Below are 14,617 nucleotides of genomic sequence, written 5' to 3' on the forward strand. Positions count from 1 at the left end.
TAGGGAAATTGCAGTTCTTGATTCCAGAATACTTGCAGGTAGAACTCCATTTTGATAGGAATTTATATAAAAGATTTAACAACAACAAAAAAATATCAAGTACATAGTACCCGAGTCCCAACAGAGTTCCTGGATGAAAAAAGATGGATCTAATTGTTAGCTCTGGAAGTAGCCTCTGTACTTTTTCTGCTCTGCTACAATCTTCTTTTAAATCTCTAGTAGCAGATCCAGCTCTTCCATAGGTACCCGCACTCTCAATTCTTTTTCAGTCATTAGATCGAGCGTCTCTTGCAGATCATCAGGGAAATACTCTACAGCATCCATGTAAAGTACCTGGAAAGACAACAAGAACATTTTCTGTGCAACCTTTCTAGCAAGAAACACAGTATAAATATGTGAACAGCAACAACTCTGTAGCAAGAACATAAATATTCTTATATAAGTATTCTTTAAAGTAATACAAACAGGATTAGTACTCTAAAGTGACAGCCAAGTAGATGTTTAAGCAAGTCTTTTCCAACTCTTACTAAATAACTTCATTCAAAAAGATAAAATGGAGGTCAAGAGGCACTGGAGCATTTGCAGCACATACAGACATTACCTGAGGAGTTGCAGGTTCTCCTAAATAATTTTATATATTATTACATAAATAATTTTTTATTTGGCTGTGTATTTCTGATACTACCATGCTCATGACAAAAGTCTGAAAGGCTCAGTCATTTCTAGATCACACAGGATTTACTACTGCTGTGCCTCAATGCAACACCTGCCTGTCCTGAAACACAAACAACACTGACTACTGACCCTGTTTCCATTTAAGATGCATCTCTTACTTGCAGAAAATCCTAACATTACTTCCTCAGAAACCTCTCCTTTCATTTGCATCTAAGTCCTTACAACAACTACTAAAGATTAACTTTTTTCTTCAAATACAGAACTTCAAATATTAAAGTATGATGACAAGTTTACTTGTTTTCTGTGCTTACCTTTGCCCAAGGACAGTTTTGAAGGGCTTTATAAAACAACCCTTTACTTTTTTCTTTTTTTCCTAGTGAAGCCTGTGTGATAAAAAAATGTTCATACTTTAGTGCAGTAATAGCTGAAATATTGAAACAATTACTTTTGAGAGAAAGAAATGATTGCTGAAAAGCTCAGTGTTCTTCTGTTGTGAACTCCTTTTTACTATACACTGTGGTAGCTATGCAATTTGTCAGGTTACACTCCTCTAACATCTTAAAGGAGTTTCAGGGCTTTACTTTAAAGACAAGTAGGAGAACAAGGACTCACAGAAAGAGCCTCTGCTGAGTATTTCAGTTCAAGTCAGTGCCTTTGCCTAGATTTGACAGTAATACTCAGCAGTGCAAATCGTGTACATACGTGTTCTTACTCAGCAGCAGTTTGGTACAGCTGAACTTCCTTCCATACAAAAATGGATATGAAAAATTAGCAACTGTCTGGAAGGAGTTAAAACTTCTTCCTCAAAGCACCCATTTAACTATGTGATACAAGTACAGAGCACACAGCTATCATGAAGTTGAGAAAGGCAGCAGAGGTCAGAGTACTGAACAGTCCCTTAGCTTCAGTCATCCCAGTTACAGGTAGAAATAATTACAATCTCCTGTGAAGAAATATTTTGAATTGAGATACTTTAAAGAACACTTAACAAATGGGTTTTTACAGCAAAACAAAAAAACCCCACTAATTTCAGAATACTGAAAATACACTAAATATTTTGTGATATTTGGAGAAGTCTTTCATAATGAGTTTATGTTTTCTTCTATTCTGACTACATCAGTACTGCTGCTAAAAATCAAAAGGTTCCCTTGTCAGTTCTTGAAATTTAGGAACTCTTTTGCAGCTCTGCAAAGAGCTTTCAGTAGTGTCCTGCCTCTGCCTTTTTCACAGAATTGCAGAGGTTGGAAGGAAGCTCTGGAGACCATCTGCTCCAAGCCCTCTGCTCAAAGCAGGATCAGCAAAAGCAGGCTGCTCAGAACCACATCCCGTTGGGTTTTGAGTATCTTCATGGTTGGAGACTACATAACCTCTGGGACAATCTATTCCAGTGTTTCATCACCCTCCCAGTAAAAATCTTTTTCTCATGTCTGAATGGAATTCTACATATTTAATCTTGTGGCTATTGCCTCTTGTCTTGTCACGAGGCAGCACTGAGAAGATTCTGGCTGTCTTCACACCCTCTTATGAGGTATTTCCATACTTTGACAGTATCTTCCAGGAGCCTTCACTTCTCCAAGATGAATGACCGCAAATCCCCAGCCTCTCCCTGTATGTCACATGCTCCAACCCCTCATTCATTTTCATGGTTCTCGGCTATTCAAAAGGAGCCTGGACAGACCAAGAGCAGAACATGGTGCTTTGGCCACTCCTCTTGATTTTTATCAGCTGCAAACTTGCTGATGGTACAGACTCTCATCATCCAGATCATTACTGACGATGTTAAAGGGCACTGGTCCCAGTATCAATCCCTGGGGTACAGCACCAGTGGCTGGCCTGCAGCAGAGTTCATACTGCTGACTACAAGCCTTTGAGCCTGGCAGTTCAGCCAGAGTCCAGCCCATATCACTGTCCACAACCTATGTTTCATCAGCAAAGAGAAAACAGAGAATCTACAGAACTTAGTGTAATACTGAACAATCACAAGTTCTTCTATGACTATATCTGAAAATTTTAATATTTCTAATTGATTTTGCTTCTCTAAACAATGTTATTCCAAGCTATTACTGTAACAGTATTTTCCTCCATCTTATTAGCATCTAGTAAATACTCCTTGTTGTTCTTGTGGAAAGGTATCTTCCACAAATGAAGCACTAGTGATAAAATACATAATGGGCGATCTTTAGCATTTATGCATACTGGGGTGTCATTATTAGTTTGTAAAGAATAGCAGTAATTCAGTTGTACATTCCTACAAAGAAAGTTGTATAAAATATTTACAAGCAAGTATTTGTGTAGAAATGGTTACAATTAACAGTCTCATGCAAGAGATCTTCTCAAACACAAAACAAGATCTCTCCTTCCCCTGCCTCCTCTGTATTTCACAGCCTTCTGGATCCCCCTCTGACAACTCATTACACCAGGGGATGTAAACAGAGGAGTAACACTGGGAAATGAAAGTCATTACCATAGTGTTTTCATCTTCCATATTGTACTTTGGAGAAGCCAGAAAACCAAGATAGCAAAGCCGACTATATGATTTTATTTATGTACTTCCATGGGGAATTATGGAAGAAACAAATACTATTGCTTTTTAGCATTGAACTGCAACACCAGTTAACAGAACTTTTACATGCAGCTTTTAAGTTTCAAAAGACTGTCAAAATTGAAGGCAAGTTATAGAAGCTATAGCTATGTTCTGCCTACCATGCATTTATTTTGCATGTGGACTGAACCTCAAGTGTTGAAGGAGCTGGCAGATGTCACTGAGAGGTCACTCTTGACAATCTTTGACTGATCACAGCAACTGGGAGAAGCACCCAAAGACTGAAGAAAGTAAAACATCACTCCTGCTTTCAAGAAGAGGAAAAAGGAGTATGCAGTGAACTACAGGCTGGTCAGCCTCACCTTGTGCCCTGGGAAGGTAGCAGAGCAGCTAACCCTGGAAACTATTTCCAGGCACGTGAGTGAAAAGAAACTCAGCAGCAGACTGTGAATTCACTCAAGCTCATGACAGACCAACTCAATAAACTGCCATGATTAAATGACTGGCCTGGTGGATAAGGGGAGAGCAGCGGACATTGTCTGTCTGGACTTCAGTAAGCCTTTGATACTGTCTCCTGTAAGAGCCTCCTAAATAAGCAGTTGACAAAAGAACTGGATGCACAGACAGTGAGAAAACTGTCACAAAGTCTGGGCCCAGAGGGTGGTGATCCATGGATCAAGTCTAGTTGCAGGTCAGTGACTAGCAGTACCCTGGGGGACACTAATTGGGACCAATCTCATTTAACAGCTTCATTAATGATCTGGCTAATGGTGCAGAGTACACTCTCAGCAATCCTGCAGATGACACAAAACTGAGAGGAGTGGCTGATACACCCAAGGGTCACGTTGCCATCCAGAAGGGATCACAATGGAATGAAGAAATCAGCTGACAGGAACTTCGAAGTTCAAGTGCAAATTCCTTCACCAATATATGCTAGGGTCTACTCCACTGGCAAGCAGCTTGACATCTATTGATATGACATACTTTTTATCTGTGTAAGATGACAGACACAATGTCTGCATCTGTATTAAGACTACACTGTCAGAAGCTATTACTCCTAATCCACGTGAATTACCTTTGCCTTAATGTTCCCAACAATTAGGAGCAGTACAATTCAAATATATCACCTTGCAAATCACAGAAGCATGGCAGCATTTAGTATTCATTTTCCTAAGCAGTATTCCAGCCGTGCTTGTGAGAATTCCAAAACAAAACAAAACTGATACTCTTCTTACCATAAAGTTCAAATACATTCTCCACAGCAGTGGACAATGGGTACCATTTTCACTCTGAACTGCATGTTCAAATAGAGCTACAATCCGATTTGTTAATCCAGTTTCAGGAATAGTACAGTGTATTTCACCAACATCTGCCCTGAAACACAGAGGAGAGAAGAAACAACAGTCCTTTAAACCTAAGCCAAGGGACCACATCCAGGTAAGAAGGGGTAAAGAACAATGTACTGTCTGTTCACAGCACCGTATATAGCCAGGCTTTGGTAATTCATGCTATGAACTCAATGTTATAAACCAAATTTTTAGAACTTGCTAATGAAATCAACACATTTCTAAATAGGAAAATTAGGGAAAAAATACAAATTAATATTTTTTGAAAATTCATGTAGCATGTTCAAAAATCATTTATCTTTGAACATGATAATCCACTATCATATGATCTTAAAACGTCTTAATCTACCTCCAAGATCATTCTAAGCTTGGCACAGCAGCTCAAAAGAAATTCAAGTCTGGATCAGCACATCTTCTTCTGGTGCCCAGGCAAGTTTGTTCAAATTTACCCCTCACTTTTATAAGGCCATACATTGGTCTTCGATCAAGGTCAAAATTACAACTCTGGATTTCAACCACAATTACAACAGTAATTTTCACCCAGAGATTCAAATCCCCTAAGTTCCAGGCAGAACACAAAAGAAGGTATGTAGTTTTCACCAAAGCACTGATTTCCTTCTACAGTTGATACGGACTGGCTTACTTTTGATGCTTGAGCTTGAAGAAAAAGACTGGAGCACTGATGGCAACATCACTTGCCTGTGTATGTTCTCTTAGCCTGTCAGCTTGTTCCACTCCCCATTAACATTTGGCTCCTAAGCTGTCTCTTTTTCTCATGTGCCTTTCAAGTAATTTTCCCTCTCATCTTAACCTTTGCCATAAGGGAATATTATGTAACCTACTCTGCATGTAGTCAAACATTTGAAGCCTTGTACCTAACATTGACTTACGAACGTTCCTGTTTTACCCTTCATGTTCATTTTTTCATCTGAATTCCATGCACTTAAGCAGAAATACAAACCAGAATATGAAATAGTCAGACATAGCACAGACATTTTCTTATTTTGTCACAACATCACAAAACATTAGTTTTATGCATGACTGACAGGCCACTTGTCTCCCTGCTGCAGTAGTTCAGCTCTGCTCTTGCAACACCCAACTTATTCCTTATAAATATAATGTATAGGAAAGGCTTTACTAGCAGTGAACAATCTGGAAAGGAACTCAACGTCACTGAGAAAATAATTCTGAAATTTTCAGTTCCAAGTAACAATAATGAAAACCTATCATAGCGTTAATCTGTAATTAACAGAAAATTGAAGTACAATCTTCATTTACATTTGGTGGCTGTAGAACCCTTAGTCTGTGTCATCCTAAATTGTAGTAACAGCTCAGGAATGTCACTAGCATGTCTGAATGCCTGCTGCCAGTCTGCAGCAGTCAAAGAAGTGGATGCCCCATAATTGCAAATATACTGATAATTACGTCATTTCACCAAGTGTGAATATTGTGAGCTTACAGCTATGTAAAACTTCCAGGTAACTCTTCCCTAGAAATCTGTTGCTATGTGCAGACACAACCAACCAAGCTGTCGATGTCACTGGAGATACGTAGGTAGCAGTGGATACGTAGCTCCAAACGAGAAGACAACAGTTAAGAGACTGAGCTCTAGGAATGAACATGTACCTTGTTCCCCATATCTCCTACCCTTTTCACCTTTCTCAGGAGCAAAAAATTTGAGCCAAGACCACTGTGAATTCATAGAATTTTCAGCCTCTTCTACCTAGTAACAGCCCCATATGAAAACTGAACTCTCAAGGACTCACTATGGAAACAGATCTGCCACAACTGTATTCTGTGATTCAGGAGTTAAGTAGGGCAGCCAGCTCAGACAGAAACTGCAGCGTAGCTCTCTGTATTATGCTCTTTATTGCTGTAGTACTAAAATACAGCAGTTTCTAAGCTCACAGTGTCTATCTTGACCATCTAAGCAGGCTTAGTTATTTAATAATTCCTTAAAGAAAAGTGTATCATCCTGATGCCAGTAGCAAGTAATCAAACAAATTCAAATACAATCTGGCTCAGTAGAAAGGACATAAGGCTATCACCCAGGGCTCCAATTCTGTTCAAGATTCTGCCACTGACTCCCTGTTCGGCCTTGAACAAAAAACCTCTAGGCTACAGCTTCTTCATCTGAAAAATGAGAACTGTGATAGCATTTTCTCTCCTCTGTTAGGTGATTAGACAGATTCAAAAAAGCGTAATTGTAAGGAGCTGCAAGGTATTACCTCTGGACCTTCTCTGTGAGTTTTTTTCTCATCTGCTCTGCTTGGATTGCGAACAGCCATGGCTCTAAAGAGTTAGAAGACCTTGTGACATTATCAAAAAATCTTCGTGCTTTGCTCGCACTGTGAGACTTCCTCTGGATGTGGATGTATGACCTCCAAAGAGATTGGTTGCTAGGATACCGTTTCAGAGCCTCCATTAGTGCCTCTCGAAGGGGATTCAAAGGATAAACACTAATTTTCATGTGGAATCTCAGTAAATTTGTATGCAGCAGTGTGACAGCTTCAAGAGCAGTGGGAAAATTTAGAATGCCAAAATTCTCTCCAGTATTTTCACATTTCTGTGAACCAGAAGCTTCAAGTTTTTCTGAAGCCTGGGTATAAATTAATACTGCAGCATCAATCCCAACAGTCAAATACTGGAACAGTGCATAACAACCAACCAGGTTAACCAGCTGATCAGTATCATTGACCTGATCCTGATCAGAAACTGGTGTTTTACTTAAATAATCTTGCAGTGCATGCTCATATGTTTTACGAGCTTTCAAGACATTCACAGATAACACTTGTCCACTATAGGGCACATATGGTCCGTTTTCAGTCAATTTGGTCAATATGTGAACAGCATGTGACATAACAGCTCCTTCTATACTTTCTAGCAGTTCCACTTCCAGCTGAGCATAAAGCAGGCTGAGGCTGCAGAGCTGGGCACTCTTCAATCCTCCTGTGCCTGCTGTGCAAAGAGCTGTGTCAAACACCTTCCTGGCATCATCTGTGTTACCAAGCAGCCACTCTAGGTATGCATAAAGTTTCCAGAGACAAAGGTTGTTTCGGTTGTCAGGTGCTTTAAGGAAATTCTTGGCCAACTTTTTACTCTTCCTCCCTTGTGCTTTTAGCTTCTTTTTCTTTTTTGCTTGGAGACACTGAATTACCTGCAGGAGAAAATAAACAGAGCATATTTTGAGAGGGATGGAAGAAGAAAGGAAAAAAAAACCTTCACAGCAATTTTTTTATTTCATTACTGTGTTTTGTTTTCATATTGTTTCATATTTTACCACCAGCCAGATCTGTTGCTACTGAATACTGTTGTCACAACTGCCTGTTGTCAGCTCCCTCCAACACAGTAAATTACAAAGGTTTATCATTCTTACTCCTGCTGCTGACATTAAATAACAATATCAAACTTCACTCTTTTAAAAGGTCAGCTGCTCAAACACAGAGCTGCTAACTTGTGATGGTTGAGAAAAGGAAAAAAAATGATGTAGCTTATGACTACCACAAATAAACCCAAGTAGCTTTTCACATCAGGAACATGCTAACAGACAAATGTGGAGATTGGATGGGAAGACTACAGGACATGAGATCTTCTTGTCAGGTAGTGTTGAGGTAAGAGAGGGTGAGCTTACCCATAAGGAAACACAGTATCAAACTTTCTTAAGAACTAGAAAGGCAACCTGGAACCTCTGCCCTTCTGTGCGCATTTATTAGAGAAGTTTTACTTGAATAAACCCATATGCACAGAATCTCAGAATTTTGAGGGTTGGAAGGGACCTTAAAGATTATCTAGTCCTAAGCCCTCCTGCTGCAGGCAGGGACACCTCACACTACACCAGACTGTTCAAGGCCTTATCTAACCTGGCCTTGGACACTGCCAGAGTTGGGGAAAGTGATATGGTGTTATATCCTTCAAGAACACTACAAAAGTAACTTGTATAGGAGGCAGAAAGTTTCTTGATTAGGTGTTTTTGTTATGGTATCAGGGATTATTCACTTAGCAGTACTTGGCTGACTCATTTTGCACTGTAAAAAACCCCTTGCAGCGATTCCTGCCCAGCATACAATGTATCATATAATAACATTTATCCAAAACTTCAAAATAGTTTGCTACAAGCATGCCACCCTGTAACATGCACTGAAGAAAAGGGGTTTTTGCTTTTTTTTCCCCTTGTGCAATCTTAACTGGCATTTCCCAATTTGAATACTTAGTCCTGCAAGACAACTTGAATGAAAATTTATTTAAATTCAATATAAACATTAAAACAGAAGAAAGCCACACATCACAAAATTGATTATATGCAGACTCTTCATTACCTTAGATATTTCATACTGTAGCCAACAAATAGCCAGGTTAGATTTTTCCTTTCCTGTAAATATCTGGGACAGAACTTGGAAGACATTCTGTATGAACTCCTCTCCTTCTTTACAGCGGCCTATCTGATGCCTGCCTCGTAACATAGTATCCATATGACCAATACTGCTGAATCCAGAAAGTGGAAAATCAACAGAAGTCAGTGGTTTATCATCATAAAGCACACTGTCAAAGATGTTATTTTCATCCATGGCAACATAGAGACTGGAAGGAAAAGGTTTACTTGTACATGGAACTCCCAGGAATTGCAAAAAAGAGTACAATAGTTGATGCTGAAGCCTTGGATTAGAAAGACGGATTAAAGATGGTCCAAGATCATCAAATAACACCTAAAAAAACCGAAATTAAAACAAATTCCATTAATTTATGCAATCAAATAAAAGCAGAAAATCCATAATTTATATAATTAAAGAACTTTTTCAAATCAATATGATTTAGAATTACTATTAAATGGTATCAGAATGTCATTTAAATTAAAAACGGACAAGTTAAACAAGCAATCTGTTTCTCCAGTCAGACTGTAAACTTGCTGTCAAGAGATTTCTTTGCCTGTGAGCAACAAAGACCTCCACAGAAAACTTAGAAAATGAAGGTCTGAAGACTTTAATGCATAGGCCATTTAACACATTCCGATTTGAAAATCAGTGTCTGACTTGACCTATTTCCCAAGGAATAAAAATTATCCAACTATCTGACTTGAAGGCAATGAAAACTTCATTTAATGCACATCTCTTCTTAAGCACATATTTCTGTGAGATTTCTCCACACAGATGACAGGAATCACTGAACAGCAAAGACAGGCTATTTGCCTCCAGACTTTCCAAAGTTTACCATGAGCTTCCCATGGTTTTCAGAAGTCTCAGCACAAAACCTCAGGCAAATTTTGAATTTCAAAGAAAAGATCTTTTTTCCAAACAAAGGAAAGTATTACTCTTCTAAAATACCCAAAAACATGGCAATGAATTCAAAATAAAGGATAACTAGTCTTATCATCTCCCCTTGTTCTATTATAGCGCAGTGACCTGTCTTTCTGGATCTTCACAATCTTCTTCAGTTTCCTTTTTGGTTTTGTCTGGCCTCCAAGGTAACCAGTGCCTTGCTTCACGGGAATATTCAACATCCAACCAAATATGCCACTTGGGAAGAGTTTTATCTTTTATTTCTTGATCCTCATCTATCTCTTCATCATCCTCATCATCTAAAATCAAATCAATATATAAACACACAAAATTATTAAAGAAAAATTAATCCACCAAGTCCAAAGGCCAGACATGACATACACTTTAACTACTTTAACAATGGAAGTAAATACAGTGTTAATAAAACAACATACAAGACATAGCTGAGAACTTCCACATCACGGTTCTGGGTTTTGACACCAAGTCTGTAAAAATAGGAAGGTAGGAAGCTTCCAAACTTTTAAAAGCTGTGAATTAGTGTCAGCACTCAAACTTTTTCACAGAGGAGAAAAGGAAACACTGACAGGCTGTGGACCACTTTTATCAACACCAATTTGCAAGCAACAGCCAAGAGTCAGTCATCCTTTTGTGCAATTTAGATTCTTCATACCTGGGCATAAAATTTCAAGTATGCTCTATGAATACTAGTGTGCATAAAACATTTTAAGAAAACCACTGTGTATTAAAAATGGTACTTTAACATTAAACATTGCAAAACAAGTTTGGCCATGTTACTTTATAGTATGTGGTATTTTCAGCATTTTAATTAATGTGCAGTTGAAACAACCCATGTACTGACACATACACAAAAATGGACATGCTTAACCACATGCCACTATTATAATCTTTCTGGACTATTGGACAAAATTACAATATTTTTCCTCTGACAGCAATATATTAATTCCATGCAGAAACTGAGGAGCACCTATAGGCGAAGGGAAAGCTTGTAGAGATGTTTTTTATTGATGAGGAAAAGAAATAGCCCTCAAAACTTAATGGTTACAAAAATGAAGCCATTTCTACACCACCTCCAAATTCTTGATCCTGACATTTGCCATTAACTAGGTGAAACACTCCCAATCCCACCTCTTCTTAAATTTGAGGTAAAACAACCAGGTTGTTGCAAGATTTTTACTCTCTATGTATTTTTGTGATCAACAGTATCTCCTTTAGTCAGCAACTCTATGAAAGAAGACAGCATTTCCACAATCTAATCAAAGTTTGAAGAAACCTGATGGTTTTTGATGAACACTCAATTGTAGATTGCACCTGAACTTTAGGGGTTGACACGTATGGGGAAAGCACTGGTACATATTGGATCTGCCCAAGACTGACAGTGGTCCTCTTCTCTGTACTGAGTCTTCTCAATTTGTGAACAAAATGTCTAGAGCCATCAAAAATAAAACTGCTGACCTCAGTAACAGGCTAAGGAAATTCCATCTTAAACCAGGGACAAGGGGAGCACTTTCACTTCCTTTTTTACTGAAAGCAGACCCAAACTTGCTTCATCAGAGTTGCTACAGCAGTAGGATTAGTAAAAGCAAAGACTGCTCATCTTTGGTCAGACACATTCCAGCCTCCTGCTTCCCTGAAAGCTTTAGCTGTTTGAGAAACAGTCCTTGACTTGAAAGGAAGTGCTGTAGACCACATGACAAAGTGAGGCTAAGCAGCGGGGAGTGTTTTCTGCGTCCCTGCTCATCCAGAAGCAATCCAGCCAAGTGAAGACACAATTCCTTCATTTTTTGCATCACAAAGAGAAAGGAAAGGTTTTCCTCCTATTTTAACTACACCTTTGCTTAAGAAACTGCAATCTGATTCTAGAAATGGAATCATAAATCTAGGTATCCTTGAGGCAACTGTCATCTAATAATATAATACCACCTCATCTATTAATATGGTGAAAGGGTCTTAAGGGAAGTAGCTTCCTTTCACTTTTGATGGTCATGAATCTCTACCAAGTACTCACACCTTTAGCTCGAGTTTTTCAACGTAAAGTGGAGGATATGTCACCCTCTTCCTTAATTCTCACTGTATAAAGGACAAAAGTGTTCCATAAACAATAACATGCACGGAACATTCAAAACATGCTATTCCCTGTGAAGTGTGATATACATCATCCTGATCTCAGTAAATATTTTTTTAAATTTGTATGCAAAAACATGACAAAAATCAGATTATATAATTCTAATCAAAATGTTTAGAAGAACATATGGACATACAACTACACATACTGACACACACATACCAGGCTTAAGAACAACCCAGCCACCCTTTTCTTGTTGGTGCATCCATGCTTTCCAGCCTCTTGCTCCTTTTTCTCCAATTCGTGGTTCTCCGCTATCCCAAAAGGGCTCAAAGAATTCCACCTATTGTTTTCGACAGGATTGACCGAAACAAAACATATTGAAAAATAATTTTTGCTGTTGTACAGACATCAGCTGTGTCAACTTAAATTTTCCAGACCCTAAAAACACCTATCTGGATATAATTTCTGTATCTGAAGACTTTGTTAGATGCTACTTAAGATTCATCAGGAACAACTGAGTACTTCAGTTATGCCTGTGGCACATAAGGACTGTCATCAGCTCTTCTCGTGAAAATAAAGATTGTTTTAAAAGGTAACAGGCTTTAAAGAAAGCAAAATACTTTTGTGCCTCAGTCCTTTATAGATCCTTCGAAGATAAAGATCCAAAGTCCCCAGGATGCAGCTTTCAGAACCCAAAACTCCCCTCCCTCCCTAACTTCCACGGGACCATGAAGAGTTTGGCTAATGGAATGATAACTCAGCCACACACCTATGGTCAAATCAAAATGTTACAGTTGCACATAAATATGACTGGACTAAGGACAAGAGAAAAAGATCAGTAAGGACTTTCATCTTTCAGGTTTAAAGGTGGTCAACAAGGTCAGGGTGCTTTTCCATGGAATCAGAAGTCCAGGGTTCTAGTCCTAGTGAATTTGTCACTGCCAGTATGCAATCAGTCATCTCTATGTTCATCAAGCCCTCCTCTGCATTGTGTATCCGTAGCTCTAATGACCATCCCTCTCCTATTACATGCTTCTGCTGTGTACCAACCCCTGGCTTGGACATTGAGATGTGACTGTTAGTACAAATATTAACAATAAAATTTACTCCAAGAAAAATCAAGCATCAACACATCAGAAAATTCAGGGCTTACAGCAACTGCAAAATACAATTCTGCTCCTCATGGATTTATTCTTTGCTGCAAGTGAGAAAGTGAACTGTGAAAAAAGTACAGAAACAAGTAATTCCAGACTGAGTCATAACACTTCTGTAAGACAGCAGAATGTGTGATCAGCTGTAAATCCGGCATTTTCCTATTTTCAAGAACTGCACTTTCCAACCTAAACATGGTCCTTTTGAATTGAGGTTCCTTTTCATCCTGCTCTAAGATTTTTTAAATACTACAGATAATGCAGTTTTTCAAATGACTGGAATTGTAACTATGTGTATCTGTGCAATTACACCAAATCCTCCATGATAGCTATGACTGAACTCTAAATTTTAGCTCTTTAAGGAGACACCACTATTTTTTAACCTGTAAGATTGCTCCATTTGTGGGTAACAGTATTAATCGAGAGAGCAAGAACTGGAGTCTGGGTTTCTGGGGAAGACAGTGAGGTAACAGAAGCAAATTCAATTTTTATCCTCTACAGTAGCCCAGCTGCCTAAATGGTGGCCTCTCTACCACTCATTAAAAAGGAAACAGTTCCTAACAGTTCAGTGGGAAGATGCTACTGGCATCCAAATACTATCCAAATATCATCCAAATATTTCCTTACTATTAGTGGGGTGCACGTGCAATATTCTCCTGAACAAATTAAGAGAAAAAGTGATTTAGTACTTCAACATTTACCATTATAAACTGAACAGTATCTCATGGGTCGAATAAAAGGCACTTGAAAGCACGAAAGTCTTCCTAATGTAGCCACCAAATTAATGGAAATAGGTAACAGAGAACCTAAGAGACTTTTGCAAAAACTGTATGGAACGGAAAGATTTTATGGCCTATCTGCTCTCTCCATCAACAGTAACAGAACAACAGCATTTTGGGGGAAAAGAAGCAGGGCAAGTGCTAACTAGACACAGACATTGGTCAGCTAGTTCAATTTTTTCCATCTTTAATTATTAAAAAAGATAGAAAACGACTGGTTATCACACTTATATAATATACAGTAGAAGAAGCCATTTGGCCTGTAGTTCCAGAGGACTCACAAGCATTTTTTCAATGCAAGCATCACCTTGAAGAACCTCTAAGTAAACTGTTATCCAAAATATTTCCCTATGTCCTTAAAAATTCATCAACATTTTTCTGGTACAGGATTCTCTGAAATACATAAAGACACACACCCATTTAAATGGAAATTGCTACCTGTCCTCTTGTTGGCAGATCTTTTACACTGTCAGGTTTAAAGAAGGTGAAGTCAATCAGAGCCTGAAACAAAGACACTGCTTTCTCAGAATGGCCAGCCTGTCTCAGAAAGTGGCATTGCTGAATAAATATAGCTGTAAGGTAAACAAGATAAAATTTTAGTATTTCAAATTTTGTTGCAAAGTATTTCATTACAGCCCACAAATATAAAAATACATACACAACATGCTGTAGAACATAATTGTTTTGGAACAGTATCAAAATCCAAAACACAGGGAGTAACTAGCATAACTGCATGTCAAAATTGTCACTGTTTAATTAACTTTA

At 38.4% G+C, this 14,617-nt stretch overlaps 1 protein-coding gene across 1 annotated transcript in view; it reads right to left on the reverse strand.

The window, feature by feature from the left end:
• Positions 1–14,617, reverse strand: part of NRDE2 (NRDE-2, necessary for RNA interference, domain containing) — a 50,123-nt gene that overhangs the window by 414 nt on the left and 35,092 nt on the right. Inside the window, exons 7-14 of the mRNA XM_017728989.1 lie at positions 14,291–14,424; positions 12,142–12,262; positions 9,960–10,135; positions 8,880–9,266; positions 6,792–7,720; positions 4,453–4,591; positions 987–1,058; positions 1–333 (exon numbers count right to left, since the gene is read on the reverse strand). Coding sequence (XP_017584478.1) covers positions 208–333; positions 987–1,058; positions 4,453–4,591; positions 6,792–7,720; positions 8,880–9,266; positions 9,960–10,135; positions 12,142–12,262; positions 14,291–14,424 — 2,084 coding nt within the window. The 3' untranslated portion in view covers positions 1–207. The remainder of the gene's footprint in view (positions 334–986; positions 1,059–4,452; positions 4,592–6,791; positions 7,721–8,879; positions 9,267–9,959; positions 10,136–12,141; positions 12,263–14,290; positions 14,425–14,617) is intronic.

Source organism: Corvus brachyrhynchos, unplaced genomic scaffold, assembly GCF_000691975.1.
Source record: "Corvus brachyrhynchos isolate BGI_N302 unplaced genomic scaffold, ASM69197v1 scaffold1, whole genome shotgun sequence".
In the NCBI taxonomy this organism is placed as follows: domain Eukaryota; kingdom Metazoa; phylum Chordata; class Aves; order Passeriformes; family Corvidae; genus Corvus; species Corvus brachyrhynchos.